Source organism: Pezoporus occidentalis, unplaced genomic scaffold (genome assembly GCF_034315485.1).
Source record: "Pezoporus occidentalis ecotype Australia unplaced genomic scaffold, CSIRO_AGI_Poc_V1 ctg34, whole genome shotgun sequence".
Lineage (NCBI taxonomy): Eukaryota > Metazoa > Chordata > Aves > Psittaciformes > Psittacidae > Pezoporus > Pezoporus occidentalis.
The window spans coordinates 6029423-6057255 of record NW_026915376.1 but is presented as its reverse complement, the minus strand read 5'-3'; the positions used below and the strand labels follow the sequence as shown (position 1 = coordinate 6057255).

The following is a 27833-nucleotide window of genomic DNA, read 5'->3' as shown; positions in this document are numbered from 1 at the left end:
GCCCAGCCCAGCACATCCCTCCTCTCGCGGGCAGCCCCGCTCCCGCCCTGGCGCCTTCATTAGCTCTAGGGCGGCGGCCGGCGGTAGCGGGGTCGATGGTGGAGGCGCGGTGGTGGCGGCAGCGACAGAAGCGGCGCTGGGGGGTGCCGGTGCTGCTGGTGGTCTATGTAGGCTATGTGGGGCTGGGCGCCGGGGTGCTGCAGGCGCTGGAGCGGCCGGCCGAGGCACGGGCGGCTCAGCATCTCCTGCGGCAGCGCTGGGAGCTGCTTGCCAACCACACCTGCCTGCGGGGACCCGCCCTGCAGCGGCTCATCGAGGTGAGCCCGCGCCCCAAGGGGCCAGCACTGCCGGCAGTAACGAGAAACGAAACCCAGAACTCTTCTATGCGAACACATAACCCTGCGCCGAAGAAGCTGTCCGCGGCGTGGGAAAACCTTTCCGCGCCGCGGGCAGCTTCCTCCGGGCGGGCTCCGGGCTTCACTGGGCTGCTCTCCCGGGGCTTCGACCGCTGAAGAGCTGCCCCGTCCCTGCGGCACCTCCGCAAGTTGCGGCGTTCGCGAATCTTTCAGCGGTGGCCAAACTCCCGCGGTGTGGTGATTACTCGGGGCTAACTGCAGGTGGGTTAGGTCTGGTTTGCAGCTGAGCTCACTCAGAATGAGTTATAGGCTGTGGCACCCTACGAGTGGTAAATCCTAACGGGAAGACTTTGTCGTGGTAAGTTTAACTGGTGTGTCATGACAAGCTTTTCCAGTTTTCTGCTCATTATTTGAAGGGAAATAGAAAATAATTGTAACACTACTTAAAGTATCCTTAAAAACATGTCTGAGGATGTTTACAGGATGGTTCTGAAATGTAAAATATGACTGAATGCAATCTTACTGGAGAACAAGTGTGTGCATTTTATAATACAGATGTGAACAAAGTGAGATAAATGGGTTCTTTCCTTGTTTATTTTCCATGTGAAAAAGAAAACCTATAATATTGAAGTGGCTTCATTATTTATCCAAACCATTGTAGTTCAGTCGATGCTGGTGGTTGAATATGTACTGCTTGCTTTGGTCTATCTGCCTAAGAGAGGTGTTGCCAAACAACAACAGAAAAACAGTGGTTTTTTTTCTGTAAAAGCAGCATTTGGTAGTGGCTGAAACCATAGTAGCTGGCCACCAGAGTTCAAAGGATCTAAAAAGGACTTGAATAAGTGTCCCAAATAGAAAATCTTGTCAGGAGTTCCAGCAAAGACCTGGCAAACAGAATTATGCTGATGAACTATGTCAGGCTCTTATCCCTTGACTTTCTAATGGTAAGTGCTCTGTGGCAGTCAGCAGTATATTGAAGATATTATATAAATTTGGACCCTCATATGCTACCATGGTATCTATTCTCATTATTCATTGTGTGTGCTGCATACTGTGCTAGCTGTGGGATGTAAATAGAAGTAAGAAACAAGTGAGAGAACACCAGTCTGGCACTTCTAAAGGCAGGTCTGAGCTGAGCTTTGTTCTACGCTGCTTGTGGAACAGTGAGTGCTTGACCTGCCTCTTGCCCTGAGATTGGAAGGGTTTCACTTGACGAATGACAGCAATGAGGTGATAGTAGTAGAGAGAAGATAATGATCACACCTGAGTATATAGAAAAGTCTTTCTAATATTGTTCTGATAGTTTGTTTTTCTTTATATACCTCTACTAGTTCTTGATAGTCTCATATGACAGCTGACCAAATGCCTTTAGACCAGGCATTGTTATAATAAGCTATGTGAGTACTTGGTTAGGATCTGAGCAACCCTAGGTGATGAAATTAAAAAGTTTTATTTCATTTTATGGAGTGTCTGTGCATATCTTTGTACTTTGAAAAAAACCATAGTCTGAGTTTGAATGGCTTTGTGTGCTATTTTTAAATAACTTTCAGAGTGAGAAATTAGCCTTAAATATATAACCCACAGGATTGCTTCTCTCCTATATGCTTCTCTAATTTCCTGTGGAGTAATTACTTGGTATTGGAAGCATGCTTTAAATAATGGGAGGTTTTTTCCGTGTGGTACTTTGTTATTGCAGTTGATTCCACATAATTTATCAGGCAGTGTCATCACTGGCCCTCTTCAGATAACAAATTTGTATTCTGAATATGCAGCTGATTATTTGCTAATTAAGAAAGACATAAAGAGTGTCTGTGAAAACATAAAGCAGCATGTGAATTTTAACTGCTTTGACATTCCTGGCAATTCCTCATTGTTTTTTTACTGCTCTTTCATACTTCATAATCCCAAACTCTGTTTAAGTGTATATGGGCCAATGGGGAATAAAATCCCAGTTTGCTAAGCAGTGTACAAATGTCATTTTACAACCTGTTTATTGCTCAGTTCCTAGTTACCAACCAGGAGTGGAAATCCACTGTTCCAGCCCTTTCACAGATAGAGAGCAATAGAGAACTCCTCCTTTGAGGAGCTAGCAGGAGAGAAGGGCATGAGGATGGACAGGAGGACTGGATGGATAGACAGTACTGTAGTAGCCAGAATGAATTCTCATTCAGTAATTTCATGGGCTCAGATCCTTTCAGGGGTGAAATAATTTTCTGGTTAACAACAGAAATGACAGAAGGAAATGGGAATAGTGGACCAACAACAGAAACTGAATGTCAAGGGGGGAGTGTTAGTGTGCAACACCAGTAGTGGTAGGTCCCTGCTTCCCACAGCTGTTTGTTTTTTGTTGCTGGATTTTTTTGCCTGGAACTGGCTGCCTCCTTTCCTGCGGGACGCTGAACAGCTTCTCATTTCCTGAATAGTTGAAGGTAGCGTGTGTGAATGCTTTATGTACAAGCAAACAAAACATGCATGCTCATCTGTTTACTCATACATAAATGTGCATATGGGGAAGACTGACTTCTGTTTTTTCTTGGCTTTCTTTACTTGTTTAGGAAAGGACAACATAAGGGATCACAGGGACTCTGGCCACGTGTCCCTTTACTGTGCATCCAAGTGATATCTACTCAAGGACAATATAAATTTGGTTTTGCTGACCCATCTAACCCTACGCTATTTTTCTTACGCAAACACATGTTCACCAAATGCAAGATCAAGAGAAAACAGCTCCTCAAGAGTCATTAGGCTACATAGAAAGAGGGCAGTGTTGGGCTTTTAGTTATAAATACGATGGTGGTCTTCACATGCCAGAATTACTGACTTTAAGGTCACATCAAAGGATTCTCTTGATCATAAAACTCACAGAAGGAGAAAACAAATGCAATGATAAGGCAGGTTTCAGGTTATACACTCTAAATACAGTAAACAACAGTAGCAGGACTTGGCTCGGGGAAAAAAAGCATGCAACAGTCTTTGTACAGGCAAAACTGATGTTGTTTCCAGATTGGAGAAGCGTCCAGAGAGTAAGGTTGCACATAGAGGGCACTTTCTGTACAGGTCTTGGCTGTAAGAGACATGCCCTCTCTGACCTTTTAGGGGTAGGGGGCACCTAGACACACTACCCAGTGTGATGCCCTTCTACTGCACATATGTCTTGGTTTTACTGCCAAGGGCAAGTATGTATAGCTCTGCTCCAGCTGAGTTGTCCTTCAGACTCTCTCTTTTACCTGCACTGTTTTCAGTGGTTACAGGCACCAGTGTGTACTGTACTTATTAGCATTTCTTTAGTCAGATGAGTGTAGCCAGGCTTGGAAGAGTTTTCGCCGTTTTATGTGTTAGGCTGTTACCATGACATTGTTTTCATGCTGCCCTTCTATTTTTTTGCTATAAATTTATTGTTGTTATATACCTATTTCCCTAATATAGCTGTTTCCTGTGTTTATTATATTGTTCTATCCACATTCTATTATTGTAGGTGTTGCTTGCATAAACTGGAGAAAAGAAAATGCAAACTTAGCTAAATGATTTTTTTAAAATCTAGCAGGTTTTAAAATTATTTAAAATCCAGCAGGATTAAAAAAAAATGCAGTGAAAAAGACATAATTGTAAAGGGCAGGCCATAAACTAAAAGCCTGCAGGTGGGCCTAGACACTGTTATCTCCAGAGTCAACAGTTAGAACTACACAGAGTGTTAGTTCACATTTACTAGAGCAACAAGATCCCATGTGACTGGGAGATCCTCATCAATACCTTGGCTTGCACTGACATTGAACCACCAGAGATTTGTGCCAAGTGTCAGAAAATACAAGTTTCCAAATACAGTTTACTAAAATCATCTTGCTTGCACATGTTGCAGCAGTGGGGGACTCTGAAGGGGTGAGCATCAGAGATCATCTGTTGGTGATAAGGGACTTTTAAGGACTAGAATTGGCTCTGGGTGTTGTGGAGCAGTGACACCTGTATAGAACTCGCTTCAGTCAGATGTCCATTGTGTTGTCACAAATGAAATAGAGTCAGACCCCTGTAATTGTTCTACTTTCCTTCTTATCCAAATGTACTAACTGCTCCAGTTAAGTTATAGCCAATTTGTCATTCTCCAGACCTATTAACTAAAAAGAACTATGGGTACCTTACCAAGAGTGTGAATTCTGTGCTTATCCTATTATAGCATACCTTTGACGGAAGGCGGTAAGAGTCTTTATTCTGCAAGGCCTTAGTCATTTAGTATTCAGTAAGGCAGTTCTTTTTGGAAGGTGAGAAGACCTACTGATTAACTGGTGCTTCTAGTTAATTGACTCTCTCCCAAGTCTTCATGTCGATGTAATGTTAAGTACCTGTGTTTAAAAAGAGAAGGCGGAGAGGAGGCACAGGAGCCTATTATTCATGTACCTCAGCCTAAAAAGAGATGTTCATTGATACTATCAAATTCTCAGTAACAGCTGGTTAGTCTTGGTGGGAAGTTAGAATCATAGAATCATAGAATAGTTAGGGTTGGAAAGGACCTTAAGATCATCTAGTTCCAACCCCACTGCCATGGGCAGGGACACCTCACACTAAACCATCTCACCCAAGGCTTCATCCAACTTGGCCTTGAAAGTTGGATAAGCCAGAGATAAAATAGATAAGGGAGTCAGCAGAAATCCACATCTTCCTCTTGGACTTACTAGTGAGCTTGAACTAAAAGAAGGAATTCCCTGCAGAAGGATGCACAAATGTAGGCTTTGATTTTGTAGTGGGATATATGTAATGATCTAACAAAGTGTGCATTTGCAAGTATTGGCTTATGATAGTCCTAACTGAAACTTCAGAGTTTATGGTTAAGTAGAAAGGAGCTGGAGGCCAAATTTAGGTTTCTAAGGCATGTTTTATCACAAAAGTAACAGGACAGACATCTACATTTAAATAGACTAATTTGAATGGAAGTCATGCTGGTTTTTAATCACTAACTATGATAGTATTTTACCATGCAAGCAGGCTTTGCATGGTGCTAATAAGAAAGGGAACAGTCTATTTGAAAAGCAAATGTGTCAGCTTGCAAGTAAAGTTTCATTGATTCATGAAGGCCTAAGAATTTAAGATATCTTAATTTATCCTATAGTAGCTATAATAGTTTCCATAGAAATTTTTATCTGCAGTTTAAAACAAGCATTGTCAGCTAAAGATGTAGTAGTTGCTGTGAACTGCAAATTATTGGAAGGGGGAAGTGCAGAGAAGTGAAGTTACTTTATGTTGTGTAGCTTGTCTGTCAGTAGAAACTGAAGTGGAACTGAGCTCTGTTTCTTTCTGATTATTTTAACTGCGGACTTGTTCCTTCTCTGTACTACTTTTCAGTTGCTCACATGACCTTTCAAGTTCCCAAAATATGAAGCCCAAGCTCTGCAATTTCAAGAGTTGTGTTTGAGCAGTTGGTGGTATTGACTGGTTTAGGTCAGGCAAATACATGCTTTTGAACACTGGATTTGAGATGCTACTTCTACTAGGTGCCTTTTAATGAATTAGGTTTTGGCGAAGACACTGTATAAATTACTAGCCTAATTAAGTGAAAAGGAAAATCCTTAGGATTTCACCTCAAAATAGGTGTAAAGCAAAACATAAGTCTCTGGTTCTCAAAAAGGCATGCTAAGGGAACCAGGCAGATGTAACAATGTGAATGATTTAGTTTCTCTTTAATAAATCTTGAACCCACAGCCCCAAATACACTTCAAGTGTTTTTTGAAAATAAGCAGTGGAGACCCATCAGTGCCTCTTCAATGGAAAAAGCAGGGATAATTCAGCTTTTCTGTTAGTGTTTATTAGCTTTCTCCTGTGTTCTGTTATAAACCACTTTTAATTCTTCTATGAAAAAGACCACTAGCCAAAAGGAGAAGTCTAGAGGAAAACATTAAATTAAGGCAAGTATACACTGATACCTTCCTGAATGCTCGCTCAGCCTTTGTAATCCAACTGCTTCTGTGCCAGAAGTAATTTCTGTGTATTAATAGCTTTCTATGGATTTCTCTTTCATGAATCCACCTCTATGAGCACATCTGTAGGAAGGCAAGCTCCACTAGTCCTACTGTTCTAGGAAAAATCAATCTTTAATTTTCTATCATCATTGTTGCTGTATCAAAGGTTGGTTCTAGATATTATAATAAAACCTTTTTTTACTTAAGGATACCAGGTTTTAGGTTTTGTCTGTCTCCTCTATGAATCCTCCTCTTTAAGGATGTCGCAGTAGCATTTTCATTCTAACAGTAAATGAACTTGTGTTTCTCCTGGGAGTGTCTGTTTATTCAAGTGGCTTTGATTTGCATGAGTATGCAATGTTCCCGGAAAGGGGCTTTGCCAGGTGCCCGTGAGCCCAGTAGTTAATGCTGTTATCTGGATGTTTGATTACAAGGTTTAACAAGGCTTAGTTCAGAAAGCTCTTGAAAACCTACTGCAAAAATGCTATAAATGCTTCAATCCCAGACAGAGGAAACAGCTGGCGTGCTGCAAGCTCAGTGCTCGCTCTTTGCCAGTGAGTAACAATACCTTCCTTCTCATTGAGATCAGTGCAGGATCACCACAGCATTTAGTGCTACTACTTTAGCCTACCTACAGATTCTTAAGACAAATGCTGTACTTCCTGGCTGTAGCGTCACCTCAGGGAAAGTTGAGACAAGGACTCTGAGATGCTGTGCTGTTAGAAATCACTGCAAAGCTGACATGGGTGCTTACAGCTGAGCAGTCTCTTGGTCCTAAACCATGCAGAACTGAAGTGTGAAATGATGTGAAATTTAATGACCTGGTTGCTGCTGCTAGCTTCTCACACGATGTCTTGTACAGGCTGCTTATTTCCCCTTTCTGCATGAAGAAATTCCCATTTCTTTGAGCCCATTCAGCTACAGTTTCTTACAATAGTCTGGGGTTTAAGTGTTTCTGGCTTTAAGAGCTTGATATGCGTGTGTAATATTGTCAACTGCTGAGCTTGTATCAGCAGCACATCAAGCACAAGAATGGACATGCTATATGTGTGCATTAGAGTCTCCCTGATCAAGATGATGAGAGCTGGACTATTGCTGTTCCAGCAGTTACATGTTCAAGACTAACCACTTAGAACAGTGTAGATCATAGGCTACAGAAAGAAAGTTTGAGAGAAATAACAAGCTTTTTATTTTCAAACTTAACCACTAGTTTCTGGAGGGGAAAAGATAAAGGTCATCTGTATAAGTTTCCGTTGTCTCCTTTGACATATGATTTAGTTAGGGAGTTTTTATGTTCATGGAGACTGTGATTCCTGACTAGGCGATTGGCTGCAGTACTTCTTGCACTTAGCCTGTAAGAAGTGGGGTTGGAAGGGGGAATTAAACACAGCTATATCAGAAAAAGTCACACCAGAGGCTTCCTGATACAGCCTTTTCAACTCTTTTTTTTTTTTTTTTTTTTTTTTTTTTTTTTTTTTTTTTCAGGTGGGGGGAGGCAGGGGCAAGTTTGATTCTTTCATATCACTTATGCTGCATACTCATTCTTCTGTCCGTTGCCCCACACATGTTACAGCAAGAATTCACAGAAGGAAGCAAGCCGTAATACAGCATCTGGCCCTTAGCCCTTTTCAGAGCAAGGTTTTTCTGCTCTACCTTGTGCAGAGAAAAGCATGTTGTTAGGCTTTAATAGATTGTAAGGTGACCCTGAATGGTCTAAATTGCCTTGAGTTGTGAGTAAGCAAAGACATTTCTGAGAATGCGACTATCAAACAGCATTTCTTACTTGAATAAATGCATTGATCTCTGAGCTGCTTGTTGCTTTTAATGTGAGAACTAGTACGTCTGTAGAAAAGAGATAATGGTCCTTGTAGTTAACGTGCTGCCTGGGTCTCTGGAAATAGATTTTAATTCACAGCCCTGTATAATAGTAGTAACTTACAGTCTGTTGCATCAGTAAAATTGGACAAAGCTTCCATGCTTTGGAGGCCTGAAGTGTTGGTTTGCTTTTGATGGATATACAAACTATGACTTTGTAAATCCCGCAACTGGTGCAAATCTAACCTGACAGCAGTTCCTTTTATTATCAACGGTGATAGCTTTATCAGCAGCCTTATTGTTAGGATAGGGTTAGCATAATTTGATATCTGCATATCTTGCCCAGAGGTGATGAATTTTATGTATTCTTGGCTACAGTTTGCATTCCAGGATAATCAGCTCTCAAAAATTCTTCGTCAGTGAAATGTTTAGTGTACATGCTGTGATTAATGCTGTTTTGAACACAACTCAATTCAATATCATTAATGGCATGAGAAGGTATAGTCAGATAGTGGGCACTGTTAAGACAATTGGTATCCTATTTTGGCATAACTGAACACTTCAGCATAGTGAATTCTGAATTTTTCCGAGGTGGATTGAACAGATTTGGGCATCATGCTAATATAATCCATTAATTCATATTTATATCCCTGATGTGGGGACATAATGCTCAGTACTAGTGGAGCGGCCATCCTGTGTAGTCTCCATCTCCTACCTCATGCTATATACATATACCTCAGTGTAGACAGAGGATCTGTATAATTTACATGTGCATGTGTATTTGCTGTTCTGGGACTTCTGCCATGAGACTATCCCATTCTTTTCCTAATGAATATGTCATAAGGTAGTTCTCGTAACTAACTGGCTAAGTTTTCTCTAAGTAGCTCTTGCCCTCCCATATCTTCCACGCTTACTTGCATGACCTACCATCTGCATGTACAACTTTTTCTTACGCTGTAAATGCCTAGTGCTCTTTCCTTAGGAACAATATGCTGGCTTTCGGCTTTTCTGACCTCTCAGTTCTTTGGACTCTAAGGCCCAGGATATCCCCTATTAAAAGGGAAACGACAGAGCTGGAAGTAGCCGCTCTTTGCAACTTTACCAGACAGCGCTGGAAATGCCAGTCACTCAGACTTGCCATAAGGGGGCTTGTGGGATCTCATGTATTTCTCTTTGCAGGGTATTGTCCAAGCCTACAAGAGTGGCATAACCCTCCAGGGAAACACCACTAGCCTGGGCAGGTGGGACTTCAGTGGGTCTTTCTTCTTCTCCATCTCTGCAATAACAACCATTGGTAAGAGTTTGCTGCATGAAGGGCTGCCTTATAGGTGGGATGGGAGTGGGAATGAGGATGTGTACTATCAGATGCTGATCTGGTCCTGTGGGGCCTCATGTAGCTTGATAGATCATAGAGTAGGTAAGCAACCATAAACCTAGCCCCAGAAAAGCTTTGTCAGTGCAAGGGCAGTAGTGATCTCTAACTAGATACAGGGATTAATTGCTTGGTACATACCCCTACTAAGTTACACAGCTTTTGGGGCCTGAACTTCACAGTGCTGCACTGCCTGTGCTTTCCCAAGCCTAGTGCTCTCTGAGAGTTTTGAGGTGAATTGTGCATTGCAATGCGCCTTTCCTGTCACAAGGAGAGGGAATGACTTTGAAAAACTCTTGATACTGGCTGTTGAATCCTTGGAGACTATATTTGTAAATTATTCCTTCTTATTACTACTTGTTTTGGATGAAGACCTGCTTGTATAGGTGAAAGTCAAAAAGCTAGATAAATAAAACAGCTGAATTGGGTTTCAGCAAATGAGTAATGGTGGAAATAAGTGGTGGGGAGAGAATGGAAACAATAAGGTATATTTAAATATGCTGTTACTTAAAACAGATGCTATTAATTCTCAGTGTATGTTCCCAGTCCTCAAAACCATTAATACTTGACAGGACATCTTTTTCTTACTGCATGGCTCAGTTTTATAAAAAAGCGGGGGGGGACGGGACACAACAATGTGGAGAGATGGTTGTTGGATATCAAAAACCTTCCTGATTTGTCTTCAATCTGTCAGATCCCTTCAATTTCAAGTACAGTTTTAGATCAAGAATTTTCTCTGCCCACCCATGTGGAGCATTCTTTTGATTTCTCTTACCGTTGCTGAATATACGTTGACTTCAGAGCATTAAGCCTCCAGACAAGAGGTCAGAGAGAGGGTTTGTGTTTTTTTTCTGGGGGCAGAGGGCGTGCTACCTTCCTTTGACTCGGTGCAGCTTTCGGCCCTGCTCTTTTGCGCATGTATTGCTCGGGCTGGGAAGTGTTTGGTGTATTGTATGGGTTGTACCAGATGATGGCAGTGGAGGCTCATTAGACAGGGCTACACTGGCTGTGGGTTTCCAGCTTCGAGCCGGGGTTTTCCCTTCCAGTCTTCAGTGCAAAGCAGCATCTGCTCAGAGCTGCACTGCATGTTTCAGTAAGTTAATCCTTCAGTATCTAAGCTGTTAAAGTAACTGCTTTCCGCAACAGATTTAGGTTAATGACATTTGGGAAGAATCAAATTTGTCATCTTACAACACAAGAGGGTTTTGTGATGTTGGCAGATACCTAGCCTAAACATTTCTGGGTGTTGCCCCATGAAAGCCTAAGCTGTTCTTTCTTAAGTTCTTTAAATAAACTCCATACCCTGATAGCTGGGGGATGACAATGACTGACTTGATAGGAGGGGCAAATAAAAAGAAAAAATTTTGCAGCTCTCCATATCATGGCTTTAAAGCTGATACTGTGACTCTAGGGACTTGTTCATGATTGTTTGATTGTGGACTTGAGAACAATATACAAGTCACCTCTATGAAGTGAACATCAGACAGCTGGGTCCCAGATCTTGCTTTTTCAAGTTAAATTGCTAAATGGATACAGGTTAGTGTCTCAATACTCTGTCAATAACAGTATGTTGAAGAGGAAAAATCGAGATGGCCTCACAGAGCCTCACCTCGAGCCTGTTACCTCTTCCCTTATGCAAGTTCTTGAGACAGTGGGTGGCACAGCCTCCTTGACCCAGCCATCACTGGATGGCTGAGGAAGGATAACTGATGATGTACGTCAAGTAAAGAGAAAAGGTCCTTAACTAAGAGCTCAAAGTTCAGAGGAGTGATTCACAATATGGAGCTTCATGTAAAAGGCATGGCTATTGGGTAAATTACATAGTTGAGAGTGTTTGAGAAAGGTTTGTTGAGGTTTTTGTGTCCTTATGTGGCAAGGAAGAGCTTAGTCCAGTATATAAGTATGGAACCATTGAAAGCAGGTCACATTTCTCAAGATTAATGCATAGGAGTTAAAAAGGCATTCTGGCAAATGAGTTCAGAAAGGATTGAGTTAAAATGATAATGGAGAAAAGTGTCTCAGGAGCTTAGGGGTACTACATAAAGATTTTGTTGAAGAATCTGGGTGGACTGTACTCCATGTGTTTAGGCAGTTGCAAGTCCTATGTCCTTTTTGTCTCTTCAACATTCTGTCTCTGCAACTAATGCTATCTGTGTCTTGCTGACCTCTTACATGATGCACATGATCTTTGTGGCTTTTGCATGAGCTTTTTTTTCCTTAGTTTTCTCAAACAGCATTGCCAAAGCCATTATCGCTTTTACCCTCATCACTTCCCTTTGAGATGCCCTTTCTGATCTGTCAGCTTCTATTTTCTGCTTTAGGTGCTTTAACCCCCTTCAGAAGGCTTGGTGTGTTTCTTCAGTTCTTAACAGAGCACAGTTTCACTGGGATATGGAGGGGAATGTTAGCTACTTTCCCAATTAACACCAACTGAGGAACATTAGCTTCTTTTCCTACTGACAGTTTGAGCCCCCATGTCTCATCTTGCAGTATCTTCTGTGCTGTACCCTTCTTCCATTTAAATGAGAGTATCATCTATTTCCACTTGTGATTAACAGCAGTATGTAAATTTTGCTTAAAAAAAAAGAGTTCTAACCTGAAGGCTGGGCACACTTGGCACCCTAATCCCAAAGGTTTAAAGAACAGACATGTATGAACCAAATCTGCTGTTTACGGAAGTATCCCAAAGCCTGTGTAGTTTCTAGCCAGTCTTATAATTTGAATAGAACTGCATTTTTAACTTTTGATCATGCAATTGGGCAGCCCTGGCCTTCTGCGGATTTATTCTCCCCCTGTTGTGTTTCTGTGCTTTCTTCAATGCTGCATTTGACATGACATCCCAGATCTCGTATGTTATCTCTTTTTCTGCAGATGTTTCCATAGGAACCCTCTCTTCAATGCCATGAAGAATCATCCTCAGAGTTCCCCTAGAGCTGTAGTATTAAACATGATTAAAGAAAAGCTTATTTTCTGTTTTCTCTCTGGGACATCTTTATCCCTTCCAACACAAAGTCTTTCCTTTCTGTGTTTACTCTCCTCCTAGTTAGTTTAGACTAACAGGGCAAAGGTCAAAGCAAGTTCAGAGTGGGGCACAAGATGAAAGTTCCTAAAGTCAAATGACTACAGGGCGGTGTAATTTCAGAGAAGGTGCTAGGGAGAGGATTTATGATGAGGCTGAGGTTGTCTGTGCTAACCTAAGAGTAGAAGAAAAAGTATTGTCCTCTCTAGCCTGAACATCCCCCCTCTATCTTGGGTGGGTGGATGTCATTACCTAGTGCTGCCTTACTGTTCCCTGATACTTAGCAAAGCTCATTTGCATGAATTTCAAAGACCCTTTTTTAAACACAATATGGGACAAGTAAACTATCTTATAGTGAAGAAATGAAGGGGAAGACCTTACTTCCATCCTTTTCTTCTCTGGTTTACACAGTATCATAGCTCCTGCCAATAATCCCCAAAGGATTGCGCGTAGCAAAGAGGCAAGGAGCAGTCTATAGAGTGGGAGGTGGTATTTAGTACATTGTCACAGACATGCTGCCACAGATGATTCCCATGAGGGGAAAAAAACAACAGCTACTTAGGGTGGTAAAGTCCTGGCACAGTGTAGGGCTTTGGGCCAGCAAGAGTTTCTCTAAGACTTGACTATCTGTAGTGCTGCATAGCATGTGATGGAGCAACTAAGAAGCACCCAGGCTGCTGCACATTGCTGGCTGGCAATCCACTGGGAAATGGATTTAAAGCAACTTGATGTCTCAGAGTAGTTAAAGCATGGAATAACAGCCTAGAACTGCTTTTAAATCTGCTGTGAACCTCAGGTTTGTGGAGGGGAGCTCTCTGCTGAAGAGCCCCACACCCTTGATGTCTTTTCCCTGCCTGTGGCAGCTGGCAGAGCTGCTCTACAGCCTTGCCCAAGTGGGAGGTGGCACAATGGTCCATGAGAGGTTATTAGTGGATGTGGGGATAACACTGTCAGCAACATCCTCTAAGCTGTCTCCTTAGCACTGGTGAATTTGATCTGCTTTCCTGCCACCTCATCCTCTTGAGACTAATTCTACAGCTTCCAGTGTATACACAGTACAAATGTAACAAATAAAAGACTGCAGTGCTCACCCCAAGCAGTTTTCTGGCCTTTCACTCACAAGAGTGTGCAATCAAATTTCGCTGTTGCCTGGAACTTCATAGGGCTAAAACTGTTAAATAACTCTGTTCAAATGTGTGTTTTCAGCCTAATAGTGTTAGCTATTGGTCTCTACTTCATCACTGCACCAGCTAAATGAATAGCTATGGCTACCTTCCACACAGACCCTGGATCAACCTGCCAAGGTACCAATGAGCTTCCCCATATACGACACAGTCCATGAGATTCTGCTACCACTGCTTTTAAAATAAACTGGGTTATTTTTGTTGGTTCTAATCATAAAACCGAGATGCCAGTTCAAATACTGGGGCTGTTTGGGGTTTCAGAGTCCTGTTTCTGTGTAGAACAACTGAGAGGCCTCAGCAAAGTCACCGTCCATGGATGATGGAAACAGCTGTGACTTCCCATAAGATGTGTTCTGAGCTCAATGGCTGTGTCCAGCTGACAGGTATGAGAAAGAGTTCACCAAGATCTCCCCAAAAATGTGCTTGTATGCTTAAATCACCAAAAAACTGGTTAGAAAAGTGATGCTTCCTCCAGCCTTTTTGTAAATCTAATTCTGTTTTTTTTTCCACAGCTAAAATTATTTGGTGACTTTTCAGATGGTTTTTAGCCTGTGAAAAACAATTTCTTCATTCTAAGCACTTTTTGCTTAAAATACTCTTGCATCTGGGCAGTGAGAACAGGAGGCAAACAAACCACCCATTGTGAGTAGCAGGAAGTCCCAGTTGCCTCTGCTGAGCTGGGGGGCACTGCAAGAAGGATACCACCTTGCAAATGAAGAGACCTTTTACTAATAATCCATTAACCACACAAGTCTCCTCCTCTTAGCAGAGCCTCTGAATTTCTTATGCATAGGAATATAATGAGCAAGCAGGAGAAGACTTAATGTGTGTAACAGCACATGAGGTAAAACATCTAGAAATATGAACATTTAGAAGTAAACCACTCTTGTTGCTTCTGAGGAAGATTAAGTTACTTTGCACTTTTTTTCAAAGTGAGGAGCAATACAAGCATTTACTCCAGCTTCTTCAGTAAAAATGCTTACACTTTGACCTCTAAGTTTCTGGTGAGCATCTCTCTGTGTCTCTTGGTGCAGGCACGTACTAGGTGACATCCCAGTAGCAGGCTCAGAGGGATGTGACACACCTACCAGTGTAGCTTTAATCTTTGCATTAGATCTGAACCAAGTTCATAGAACACAATGGTATAAGACACTGATTACCCTCATTCTATTTATTGGAGAGGGTAAGTCCCATTTACCCGTTCCTGCTTGAGTTTTATAACATTTGAGATTTATATAAAACTAGGTTGACATCCATTTGTCTAGTCCAAAATCAAAGGGGTGTCATCAGTCAGATGTCAATTGCTGACTATGTTGCATGATCTAAAGTCTTCTGTGCTGTTTGACCAAACTTTGTAGCCTGTGTAAAAAGCAAGTGGAACATGGCTTTTTGCCATGTTTACAGCAACTGCTCACTAAGTCTTCAGGAAATTGTCTTGAGCTACTAAGCCCAAGGGGAAATGGAGCCAAACAAATCAAACACCATGTCTGCTTTGCACATGGTGTGCTGGGCTTACTGTGCATATTAGACCTTCTTACATCACTGAATTTGCTGCTCTAAAATAGATGTAATGTACAGCTTGACCTTAGATGCTCTCCAGTTAGCACTGTGCAGGGTCCTTAAAATTCTGAAGGCTGCTGTGCTTCACACAGTGACCTGAGATTATGGACCTTTCTTCCTCTCTTATCTGATGTTTTTCTCCAAAAATAACCTGGAAAGCTGTGGGTAGAATGAACTGCCTGAGCCATTACACAATCTTTTTAAATTAGATATAGAAGATAGGGGAAGAATAGCTGCTGTAAATATATGTGACTCACATTCGGACTCCAGCCTCACAGTAAACGCCCCCCACCTCTTTCCCCTGAGTCCAGAGCAGCCTGCAAAACACCTTCATTCTGTAAAAGAGAAAGACTGGAATTAATCCACTGAAATGTGGCACAGCCAGTGTGAAACAAATCATACCAGGTACATATCTCTTAAATTCACTTAGATAGGTTCACCTACCAGACGTACTTGCCTGCATGTGCATGGATGGAGTTTTGAGCAATCTGGTCTGATGGACTGTGTATCTGCTCATGGTAGGGAGGCTGGAACCAGATGATCTTTAAGGTCCCTTGTAACCCAAACAGTTCTATGATCTGTGCCTTTCATTTATCACACCCGCTAGTCTAGAAGTAGTGAAAGCTGACAGAAGTCAGCAGTTCCACATGGGGAGAAGAAAAGTGTGTAAATATCACAAAGTTGTTCATAAGTGAAGAACATGGCACTGGAATAAAAGCTGCTGTACAGTCTTAATTTAGCCCCTTTGTTTGACACAAACAAAGTGTTTCAAAACAACCTCTAGTTATGCAACAGCATCCCATTTTTTCCAGGGGATGCTCTGCCCCCTCTTGGGACAGGCTGCTAGGGCCATCGCTTTGGATGTATATTATGTGTTATCATTTACATTAAATCCATGGGCTCACAAATCATTCAGGCATAAAATTATTGGAGGGAAAGTCCTCCAGATAGTAAAATTTTGAATTTGTGGGGTTAGGCATGAGATGAAAAAACAGCCAGCATACATACCGTGAAACAGTTTGCTGCCAGACCTTTTCTGGAGGTAGTTTGACGGTGCATGTGCACAATTAATGTTTTCAGAATTGTCCGTAGGGAGAAATTCTGTCAGCACAAAGCTTGGCACAGAAAATATAGACATCATAAGCTCATAGTCACTATTCTATAAGTGATAAACTAGTGACTTACTGCAACTGGCGTGAGACAGTTTAGTGAAGGAATGGGACTCCATTTAATCAACCACAGATGTTTGCAATCTCACTTATCTAGCATAAGAAGCCCAGCTCTTGGACCTCTCCCTCCTGGGGGTTGCCCATTTGCCCTAAGACTACACCACCTACAAGCATGGTAGGAAGGCATCAGTGGCGGGAGCCCCTCTGTGCTTGCACTGAGCCAAGAGCTGGGTGTCACTGGGAGGGGATAGATTATGTGTGGCGAAAAGGTAAACTCTGACAGATTGTCAGCCTTATGTATGGACATACACAAGTCTCTAGTGAGTAGAGGTGATTTTGAAATGCAGTCAAGGCCATAGGCTTTGGCTAAGTTTCTGTTGATATGCTTGTCATGTGCTAGCCCTTTCCCTGTCTTAAAAAGTGTCCTGTGAAATAGACCAAAATTGAACCTGATCTTCTGGTGGTATAAACCACTTGAAATTACAGAAGTGCAAGTGTGCAGATTTACAGGACATTTTTAAAAGAAGATATGGGGAACAAAGGTAAATATTGCGGCAGTGATGTTGAAGGTGTAATGGTCTAAGGATACAAGCAAGGCTGTGATTGCAGGACAGTACCTTTATTAGACCAGTTCATATGATTAGGAGAAAAAGGGCAACATTTCAAGCGCTTCTTTTTCTTTCTTTCTATAGGTCTGAAACCAAAGTGTTTTACTCAGATTAAATATAATTTCTCTGGGTTTACTGACTCTAGGCAAACATTTTGATAATTTAAGGTTAAAGTGTGTTTGGTACTTGTGGCACAAAAGAGGCATATAAACAAAGAGGCAGTGTTAAGTTAATTAATTTTGTGGGACAAAGGTAGAAAAAGGTGGTTGTTATAATGAAAACACTATTGTGATTCAGAGACCATCTGACAGCCACATAGGTTCATTTACCAGCAAACCCTATGCCAACAATGCTTACAAAAACTGAACTAAATGGAAGTTTTGCATTTACGTCAGACCCCAGCCAGGACAGTGGATAGGGAAGAGGAAATTGACTGGTAAATGGGAAAGGAACTAAGCAAAATTGGCAGGGAAAGAAATGTTATTTTCCAACATGCAGTAGGATATGGCAAACAATAGATGTAACTTAGTTATTTACAAAAAAGGTCCTTTTTGGAGCAGTGACCTTCTCCTCTAACTTTTGTAGAAGATAGAGGTTCACCCTTCTGTGGGAGAAGGGCAAGCAGAGAATATTTTAGCTTTAACACCTCATTTATTTCCTGCTTAGGCTATGGGAACCTGAGTCCCAGCACTGCAGCTGGTCGAATCTTCTGCATCTTGTTTGCACTCTTTGGGATCCCCTTGAATCTTGTACTCCTGAATGAAATTGGGCAGCTGATGCTGTTGGGGGTTCAGCATTGTAGCCATCGCCTAGAAGAGGCATTTCATTTGCAGGTAAGCTATATGGATAGGTATGCCTCACCCTCAGGTTCAGGAAAGAAAAGAAAGAAAGGTCATTGTCTAGTATTTGGGATTCTGTGACTAACAAGGACAGCTGCCTTCCTATTTGGCCAAAAAGGCAGTAATACTCAGGAATAACTGGAAGCAGATAAATTTAGTTTATGACAGCCCTATGAGGTGTTAGATAAGGTTGTTTATTAATTGAGGGAACTTCTGTGATGAATGGCTTCCTGTACAGGAACAGAAGTGCCAGAGGCCTAGAGCCACTCAATAGACCAGAATATCTGGTCTGTTTATCATCAGTTGTAGTTAAAATTGCACATGTAAGTTATATGGGAACATTTGTGAAATGAGCTTTAAACTGGCATGAATTTAGGACTCATGAAGGTGATGAGCTTCACATGCACTTCAGTCAATATGAACTCATGAAGTTTATGTTGACTGGAAGAGCCACACTGTTTATTCTAGTGGAACTACAATCATAGAACAGTTAGGGTTGGAAAGGACCTTAAGATCATCTAGTTCCAACCCCCCTGCCATGGGCAGGGACACCCCGCACTAAACCATGTCACCCAAGGCTCTGTTCAACCTGGCCTTGAACACTGTCAGGGATATGGAGCATTCACAACTTCTGTGGGCAACCTATTCCAGTCCCTCACCACCCTTACAGTAAAGAACTTCCTCCTTATATCCAATCTAAACTTCCCCTGTTTAAGTTTGAACCTGTTACCCCTTGCCCTATTGCTATAGTCCCTGATGAAGAGTGCCTCTCCAGCATCCTTGTAGGCTCTCTTCAGATACTGGAAGGCTGCTATGAGGTCTCCACACAGCCTTCTCTTCTCCAGGCTGAACAGCCCCAACTTCCTCAGCCTGTCTTCATACAGAGGGTGCTCCATTCCCCTTATCATCCTCATAGTCCTCCTCTGGACTTGTTCCAACAGCTCCATGTCCTTATGTTGATGACACCAGAACTGTGTGCAATACTCCAAGTGAGGTCTCATGAGAGCAGAGCAGAGGGGCAGGATCATCTCCTTCGACCTGTTGGTCATGCTCCTTTGGATGCAGCCCAGGGTATGGTTGGCTGTGAGTGCACGCTGCCAGCTCATTCTAAGGTTCTCATTGACCAACACCCCCAAGTCCTTCTCCGCAGGGATGTTCTGAATCTCTTCTTTGCCCAACCTGTAGCTGTGCCTGGGATTGCTCCAACCCAGGTGTAGGACCTTGCGCTTTGCAGGGTTAAACTTCATAGGGTTCATAAGGCTCATAAGGCATGTTCAGGTTCTTAAAATGGTCTCAAACCAGATCCTCTCCTACAGTGAGCCTAAAGTCTTCATTCTCACAGTCCCTGCGTCTGCCTTCCAAGACTTGGGTGGTGTGGTCAGGGCATTTGCCAGTGAAGACTGAGGCAAAGAAGTCATTAAGAACCTCAGTCTTCTCCAAATCCAGGGTAGCCAGTTCTCCCGATAGCTTCTGGAGAGGGCCCACCTTGTCCCTAGTCTATCTTTTATTTGCAATGTACCTATAGAATCCCTTCCTGTTATCTTTCACCTCCCTAGCCAAGTTTAATTCTAACTGAGCCTTAGCTTTTCTAACCTGGTCCCTACCTTCCCAGACAACATCCCTGTATTCTTCCCACGCCACCTGTCCTTGCTTTCACCTTTTATAAGCCTCATTTTTCCTTTGAAGTTTCCTCAGTAGCTCCTTATCCATCCAAGGAGGTCCTCTGGCCCTCCTGCTGCACTTCCTTCTAGTCAGGACACAACACTCCTGAGCTTGTAGCAGGTGATCCTTGAATATCAACCAACAGTCTTGGGCCCCCTGCCCTCTAGGGCTGTATCCCATGGAACCTTACCAAGCAAGTTCCTGAAGAGGCCAAAGTCTGCTCTGTTGAAGTCCAGAGCAGTGAGCTTGCTGCATGCTCTTCTCACTGTCCTGAGGATCTTGAACTCAATCATTTCGTGATCGCTGCATCCAAGGCTACCCTGGAGCGTCACATTTCCAACAAGCCCTTCCCTGTTGGTGAGCACGAGGTCAAGAATGGCACCTCTCCTTGTCAGCTCCTCTATTACTTGCAGAAGGAAGTAGTCTTGCACACAATCGAGGAACCTCCTGGATTGCTTATGCCGAGCCATACCATCCCTCCAACAGATAGCAGGGTGGTTGAACATCATGAATGTCTGTGTGTTTTTATGGAGTCTAGCATAATCTTCAACCAGAAACTGACCTGGACTTTCCTTGACATTCTTCTTGTGACAATCTCTTCTTTTTTCTCTTTATTTTTCTTTTTATCTCCCTGTTTTACTAGAAAAAATCTTCCCTGCTGATTAAGACCTCTGCGCTGGTGACTGGCTTGTTATTGTTCCTTCTCCTACCTCCCTTGTTGCTCTCTGACAAAGAAGGCTGGTCTTATGAAGAAGGCTTCTATTATTCCTTCATTACCCTCAGCACTATAGGGTTTGGAGATTATGTGATTGGTGAGTAGTTTGCATTTCATTGCTTTCACCTGTTAAACATGAAAGCTACATGTGTGAGGTATGAAGGTCCCAGCTTGGCAGTTTTACACCACTAGCAAACCACAGACCTGATGATCACAGAATCATAGAACAGTTAGGGTTGGAAAGGACCTTAAGATCATCTAGTTCCAACCCCCCTGCCATGGGCAGGGACTCCTCACACTAAACCATGTCACCCAAGGCTCTGTCCAACCCAGCCTTGAACACTTCCAGGGATGGAGCATTCACCACTTCTCTGGGTAAACTATTTCAGTGCCTCACCACCCTAACAGTAAAGACAAATCACAGTCAATGATGTGTTGTGCTAGGCATTTGACAGGTTGGAGAAGACATGATTGCTGAGATAGCAAAGAAATAATTTCCCAGTCAATGAGTAATATTTCAGTACTCAGGTTATCTGCCCCTTGAACAACTGTAACACCAGACTGGAGCACTACATTTTTCATGGCACCGTCACTGATGGCTCACTTGGTGTGCTCCAATGTCAGCGGTGGTTAGTTTTAAGCAGATGTCACTCTGCATCAACATTAGCAGACAGTGACTGCTTCCTCTGTCAAAACCCCTTTTTTGGACAATTGCTTTCTAAAAGGCAGCTTAAGTCACTTAGGTGTAGACTGTCAGGCACCAGGCACAGCCTAGTTTTAATTGTCAAAACCCTTTGCCAGAGGAAATGGGCTTGGATCTACTCCCAGTGCACAGGACACACCTTTCTGATAAAGACTTTCTCATTAGAAACAAATTGATTAGAGAAACACATGTATCCTTGAATCCCTGGGAGACAAAAAGACTAAAATATCTTACGTCTTGCACCTAGCAGTGTCTGTGGATAAAACATTCTCCTTGAAAGACCCAGATATCCCTTCTTTCTTGTTTTCATTTATTATTTAGATGCAAGCAATTTTAAAACCTTTGAATTTAGCATCAGTGAAAGATGTTTGTTTGAAGGATGAATATAATACTTTTTCTGGTTGAAGTTCACCTTGATGTAGAAAGTCAGCCCAGAGAGTAGTTACTACAGAAGTATTTGGTAGCTCCCAGACATTTATCTGTCGTTTGCTGACAACATCAAAATGTTTTGTGCTCCCTTTATATTGAAAACACATACAATATGTACTATATTAAATATAATAATACCAAGTAAATGACTGTAAAAGATTGGCTGTTTCCTATGGCTCTGCTGACCAATTATTACTTATCACAATCTTGTAGACAATAACAGTTCATGGACCACAATTTGGGAATGGCTAGTCTGTGCAGATAATGACAGATGATTTATCATCCTGCAGATGATAAATCTGCAGATGATAAATACCTAAACACCAGCTTTTATATGGATGTCCCATTTCAACCCACCCCTATGTGTACTTCTTCACTGGCATGTGGTATGGGAAGTGACTTCCAGGTTCATGGAGGTACCACCTCAAAAAAGTCAACTCCTTCTATTCTGTCCCAAAATTATCAGGTGTTCTGTAGTATCTGCTGTGCTGTAAGTATTCAGCTATAAAGTGACAAACCCTCCAAAGGTAAGAACTAAATAACAATACCTGAGAAGCACTAGAGGAAAATCCTATGCAAAGACTTTGCTGCCACTGATTTGTATTCTGTGTCTTATCTGTGTTTATAAGGGTGCCCCAGCCAGCTTTACAGATACAGCCCAGTCACTTCATAACACTGAGCTCATTCCTTTGCTCTGCCTATATTAATATTACTACTGACACTAACTTAGTACATAGAAGATTCTTTGCACAAACTATTGTGAAACACAGCCAAAAATATGATTCTGCTCCAAAGGGATCACAAAGCACCTAATGGAGCAGCTGGGCAGAGGTATCATAATTTCAGGCTGTCTTCCAAGGCTTAGCTGTTCTTGGAGGTTTTGGGACTGCTCAGCCCCCTTCCCTTCTGCTCTTAAAGACTCACTTATACCTGGCTTAACAAAATACATACACTGGTACATAAAACCCACTTAGCTCTCTGCCTGCAGAGGACCTCTGTTACATACTAATATAATATTGTGATGATGAAATGAAAATGGGAAATGAAACTGTGTGCTTAATTGTGAATAATTTCACTTTGACACAGATGTAATCTGGGATTTATTTTTCTTTCTTACAGGTAATCTTTACAATTCCTAGGTAGTCCTAGGTTGTTGCTGCCACATTCATGAAACATGCTTGCATCATCTGTTTGCATGCTAAATAGACGGCATACTCATGTTTTATACAGAATCACTAATACTAGGTCATATTTCCACTGTCCTTGCTTTACATGTAGTATTTGTCTCCTTTGAGGCACTCTTGATCTAATCTAGAAATGTTTTGGGTGATTCTCTTGTAGGGATGAACCCAGACCGTACCTACCCAGGCTGGTACAAGAATGTAATCTCTCTGTGGATCCTCTTTGGGATGGCCTGGCTAACACTGGTTATCAAACTTTGCATCAACTTTCTAGAGAGCTCCAGTGACTTCTGTCAGTGCAACAAGAGCACGGTAGAAAAGTTCATGGATGGCAACAGAAATAGTACAAAGGGACTTCATGATGTAGAGATCTGCAATGACAAAGACACAAAAACAAAAGGGCCAGATGAACCTCACACCTACACAGCTCCTGCAGAAGCACTCTAGGGAAGAATCATATCCTTGGTGTCTCCTAGGTTTTAGTGCACCAGAGATGCATCACTTAGATATTTGGGAACAGAACTGCCCTGATGTTCACATGGGGTAAAATCTTGCTTATTGAACTTGAAATACTTCTATTCTGAATAGAGTGGTGACAACAAAATATTTCATTTGCAGCACCACTAAGAATTACCAATGGGAATCAGCCAAATCTTAGCCAAAAATAGATATTGTCCAACCTCCCATCTCAATATATGAAGCAAACTTTGACATCCATATGCAATGCTAGCTGTTGTCCTCTTCTTTACATGCAAAGTTCTTGTAGTCCCTAATTGTAAGTATAGCATTTTGCAAACACCACAACTAGAAAAACAAGTGCCATTTAATGCAGGAAATGTTGCTGAAAGAGTTAATGAAAATTACTATATAAAGCCACCTGGCAGTCACTACAAATGTGCTTCATCACCCATATGCTTGTGCTTGCCAAAGGTGGTAACATGCTTTTGATAATTAGTACATGGATGGCAATGAGGCAGAGCTCATACAGGTGCTTAATAGAAATATAATTCCTTTTTTTTAATAAATTTCTACATGAGAGGTCCGCTAATATTAAAAAAGACTAGGTAGTTAGGCTGTTCCTTACTCTAGAACTTATACAGGCTCATCCTTTATGAAGTACTATGTAGACCAAATGTCATCAGCTAATGGGACAGTTCATTTAGATAGATTTTTATTTTGCCACATTTTAGAAGCCATAAAAGGAGGAACAGAGGCAATTTTAAATACTAGTGATTCCAACATTATCCTATGGCCAGTGCTAACAAGGGCAACTTTAATCTAGAAACAGACTGAAGTGTCTTCAACTGTGATCAAGAAATACTATTCTGATGAACTTCTCATGTCACAAATGAGTAGTGTATCTGTTCTAGCTCACATCTCTTATATAAGCACAACTATCTTTTTATCTGCAGAATGCCATATTCTGCAGAATTTTGCCTTTTTGTCAATTATGAAACGAAACTGGTTTGTGTTGCTTTGTGGGGTTGGGATTTTTCCCACTTCCATTAAATTCTACAAAATCTTTTCATACATTATGCCATTTATAAAGACCCAAAAGAGTCAAACTCCTGCTGCCACTTATGTACCCATATCTAATTTTCTCATTTTCTTATTCCTGTTGTGCTATGTGCGTCTTAGAGCATTAACTTTGAAAGCTTCATCATAGCAGTAAACCAGAAGGAAGCATTTGGATAGGCCTTCAGATTCTGCATTGGATCAACACGTCATATGGATGGTGGAGAAAAGACTGAAAACTTGGATTTTTGAGGATTGCCCTCAGGAATTACAAGTATTCATAGCTGGATTTGCAGAAATGCAGTGAATGAAAAGTTTACAGTCTTCAAGAATGCAAGTTCTGAAATACATACCATGAAAAAAAGTATTTCTACAGTAGGCCAGTCTGAGTGTTTATACGTGGTGGTACTGATTACAGAAGAAAATGCAGGGAAGGAATCTGCTGGATGAAATCTAGTCTGTCATTTATTAGCCTTTTTGTCATCACCTTTTTCCAACTCCACTGTAATAAATATTCTCTCAAATACTGTTTGAATATGCAGCAGAGATAAGGAAGAAAGGTAATGGAAATCTCAGGTCATAGTCAGGAAACTGGTGCAAAATAAACACATTTGAATTTTTTGAAGATTGGGTAATTTCTTTAACAAACTTTAGCATCAACTTTTTCATATATGTTTTGTCTTGTTTATTTTTACTGATGCATATGCAATGCAAGTTTTGCTAATATTCCTAATGGACTGGCCTACAATAATACCAAAATGTATTTATTTAAACCTAAGTGAAACACAGTTCCACAGCATAAAAAGTGATAACCTTTTATGCATATTTTTTGCAGGTGAGAAACCTAGTAAATATAACTTCATTGTAAAACCTGGATGACCAGATAGTAGGAGTAAGCAGTAGGACAGTAGGTGTTCCTACTGTCAAAGTGTATTTCAACATTATCTTGAAGTGTCACAGGCTCTGAGGTTTCTACCAGCTCAGCTGTTTGATGAGAAGGCTTAATCTGAGAAGATTTTCTTCTTTTCAATTTGAATGCCTGTTATATTAATCACATCTGATTACTATTCTTATATATTTGTAGTATGTGGATGAGGTTTTCAAAAGAGCCTTAGATGTTTGGACACCTTCGTCCCACTGAAGTGTAAACAGAGTCGCACGCCTTAGGACAGCTAATATACACTTCTGAGACCTAAAAGGAAGAGGAACTCGAGTAGTCCTGAAAAAAAAAGGAAAAAACAGTAATTCTTCGTGGATCTCAGTGTTTCCACTGTGTGTCAAGGTTCATCCACAAACTGAAGCATATGGCTGGGTCTCAAGGTGACTCAATATCTGCCCCAGCAATCCTTGCTGATTCACTTCCTTCCGCAGATGTGCTGTTGTATTGCCTAGCAGCTCACCACCAGCATAGTCCTGCCACTGTCTGGTACAGCATGCTTACAGGAGGTACATCTGAGCTGCTTGCAAGCCACGTGCAACTCCAGAGCTGTGAGTTGCCTGTTTGGGTCCTGGATCACCTAAAAAAACATGAAATAAGTCAAATTCCAGCTCTGCCTGGGTTCTCTGACACTGGATTATCATGTTGTCATTTATGAATATCCTTAATGTCAGTTCCCCAGCTAGCTTTTCATATGGACAATAGATAATATTGTATCTGAGTCCCCACAAACTGCTGTGCCTCTAGTCTTTCTGTTCTTTATAAAGCTGTGTTGTGGTTAAATGATGTGGATGAATTTATTCCCAGAGGGATGAGCAGAAATTGGAGTTTTGCAACATCATAAAAACATCATCGCTGATCTGTCTACTCTACCAAAATATGAAAGGTTATCTGCTCAAGGGTAAAATAAAGAAAACAAAAGCATGGTGCTGTTATCATTCTTGTCACAGCTCATTTGCAGTCTACTGTAATCTGCATTGGAAAATTACAGATGCTCCTTGATTATTTTTTTTTTTTTTATATAATGTCTCTTCCTGCTCAGATAAGAATGCAGTTTCATTAGTGATTCATTAGTCTTTTGGTTAAGACTTTCACTGCTCTTATTCTTCACATGTCAATTCTTCCTTATTACCCTGTTTTTTTAATTAGGGGGACCAGGAGCTGGGAACTGGTTTGGTTAGTAATGGTAGTTGTAAATAGTTATGTAAAATCAGTGTCCAGAGGCTTTTTCCCAATTACATAGAACATAACATGCTTCTGACCTTTGTACAGTTTCCCAGTAAATCAATCCCTTAAAGGAAGAAAATAGGCCTCTCTCTGGCTCCCCTACTCCAAGGACAAGTCCGACTTTAGCCTCAGTGGTTTTCACACCGGCTCTTTCAGCTAGTCCAAAAGAGATGTTTACCACTTGGGGAGAGAAAATCCAGAAATATGGAATAAATTATTACAGCAACATAGTACAGACTGCACAGTTTTAAATAATCTAGTTGACTATAGTATTTTAAGTTCCCTACACTAGAACAAAAAAGCCCTTTTTTCCATAAGGATCTTGGAGACAAAAAAATCTGGGATACCACTTTTCTCACAGTGACTGGCTGATGAGATCTTACCTAACAACTGATATCCCAGCTCTAAACTGAGCTCAGACTCTTTAGCCTAGAGAAGGCTCAGGGGGGTTCTTATCAATGTATCTAAATATCTGCAGGGAAGGTGTAAAAAGCATGGAGCCACACTCTTTTCAGTGGTGCTCAGTGACAGGACAAAACACAGTGGGCAAAACTGAAACACAAGAAGTTCCTCTTAAACACCAGGAAGCAATTTTTCACTACGAGAAATGACTGAGCACTGACACAGATTGCTCAGTGAGGCAGTGGAGTCTCCACCTTCGAAGGTACTTTAAAGCTGTCTTGACACAGTCTTAGGCAACCATCTCCAGGCGATTCTGCTTGAGCAGGGATGTTCAAACAGGTGACCTCCAGAGATCCCTCCTAACCTAAACCATTCTTTATTTCAAGGTCAAGCCATCCTGCTCATAGTCCACAGCCTGCAATGTCTCCAAACTATCTCCATTAATGCTCAGGTTGCACTACTAGCAGGAAGACCTGACTCTTCCCAGAAAGGAAATGGATCTTTCCAGTCTGAGTGAGCTCAATGGGCTGGCCTATAACTGTTTATTTTTTCATAAAAACTTGCAGAATTTTCCTTTATCTATGCAGCTATTACCAAAGTTTAGGTTCTATTGAACTTGGCAATTTGTAGACACTAATTAATTTTATCTTACAATTAAACAACAGCTTTATACAAAGGGTGGTACAGAGCAGATACAATTAGCTGGGGGTGGGGTGGGGTGTCTATCCTCCAGATGTTTAGAGATCATTGTGCCATTCAAAAAATGTGCAATAATGTTCAACTATTCAGCTTGGTGTAGCTTCCCGTCATTGTTATGTATCTGCCTACAAGTTCTACCAAAAGGATTCAAAGCCTCATCTCTTACATGCTTCAGGTAAGGCAAACCTCATTTTGGTTTACCCTTTCTAAATTAGAGGCTTACGTTGGTATGGGTGACTACTTACAAGTTGAGTCAGGACAAAATTTTAGTGAAATTAGGTCTTATAATATGAGCTTGCTATCACTGAAAATAAAAATTCTGGCTGATGGAAGAGAGGGATGCAATAAAAAAAAAATGGTCTTTTTCAGTATCTTTGTGATATGGCTTAAGAAACTGTGTTCTTGATAGTGTCTCCCCTTCCTTCAATCCTGGCTGTGTGAGGGAACATCAGGGCATATGATTTTTATGATTGCTTGAGCACCTTTGTTGTTTTAG

General features: G+C 41.5%; 1 protein-coding gene across 2 annotated transcripts; it reads left to right on the top strand.

Moving 5' to 3' along the window:
* Positions 1 to 25933, top strand: KCNK17 (potassium two pore domain channel subfamily K member 17). 2 transcript variants are annotated; one of them, XM_062629693.1, is made up of 5 exons: positions 1 to 317; positions 9296 to 9410; positions 17695 to 17861; positions 20173 to 20341; positions 22832 to 25933. In XM_062629693.1, the coding sequence occupies exons 1-5, from the start codon at positions 96 to 98 to the stop codon at positions 23002 to 23004; spliced, it is 846 nt and encodes a 281-aa protein (XP_062485677.1). In that variant the 5' UTR covers positions 1 to 95; the 3' UTR covers positions 23005 to 25933. The 2 variants fall into 2 exon arrangements, with proteins under 2 accessions (XP_062485677.1, XP_062485676.1); XM_062629692.1 differs by having other exon boundaries at positions 22718 to 25933.
* Positions 25934 to 27833: the final 1900 nt, after the last annotated feature.

What these genes read in the sequence shown, in the direction of transcription:
- KCNK17 (XM_062629692.1), top strand. Translation starts at nt 96, where the DNA reads ATGGTGGAGGCGCGGTGGTGGCGGCAGCGACAGAAGCGGCGCTGGGGG. An exon ending in CCCTGCAGCGGCTCATCGAG is followed by an intron (nt 318 to 9,295) that starts GTGAGCCCGCGC and finishes TTCTCTTTGCAG; the next exon opens with GGTATTGTCCAAGCCTACAA. An exon ending in AAGAGGCATTTCATTTGCAG is followed by an intron (nt 17,862 to 20,172) that starts GTAAGCTATATG and finishes CTGTTTTACTAG; the next exon opens with AAAAAATCTTCCCTGCTGAT.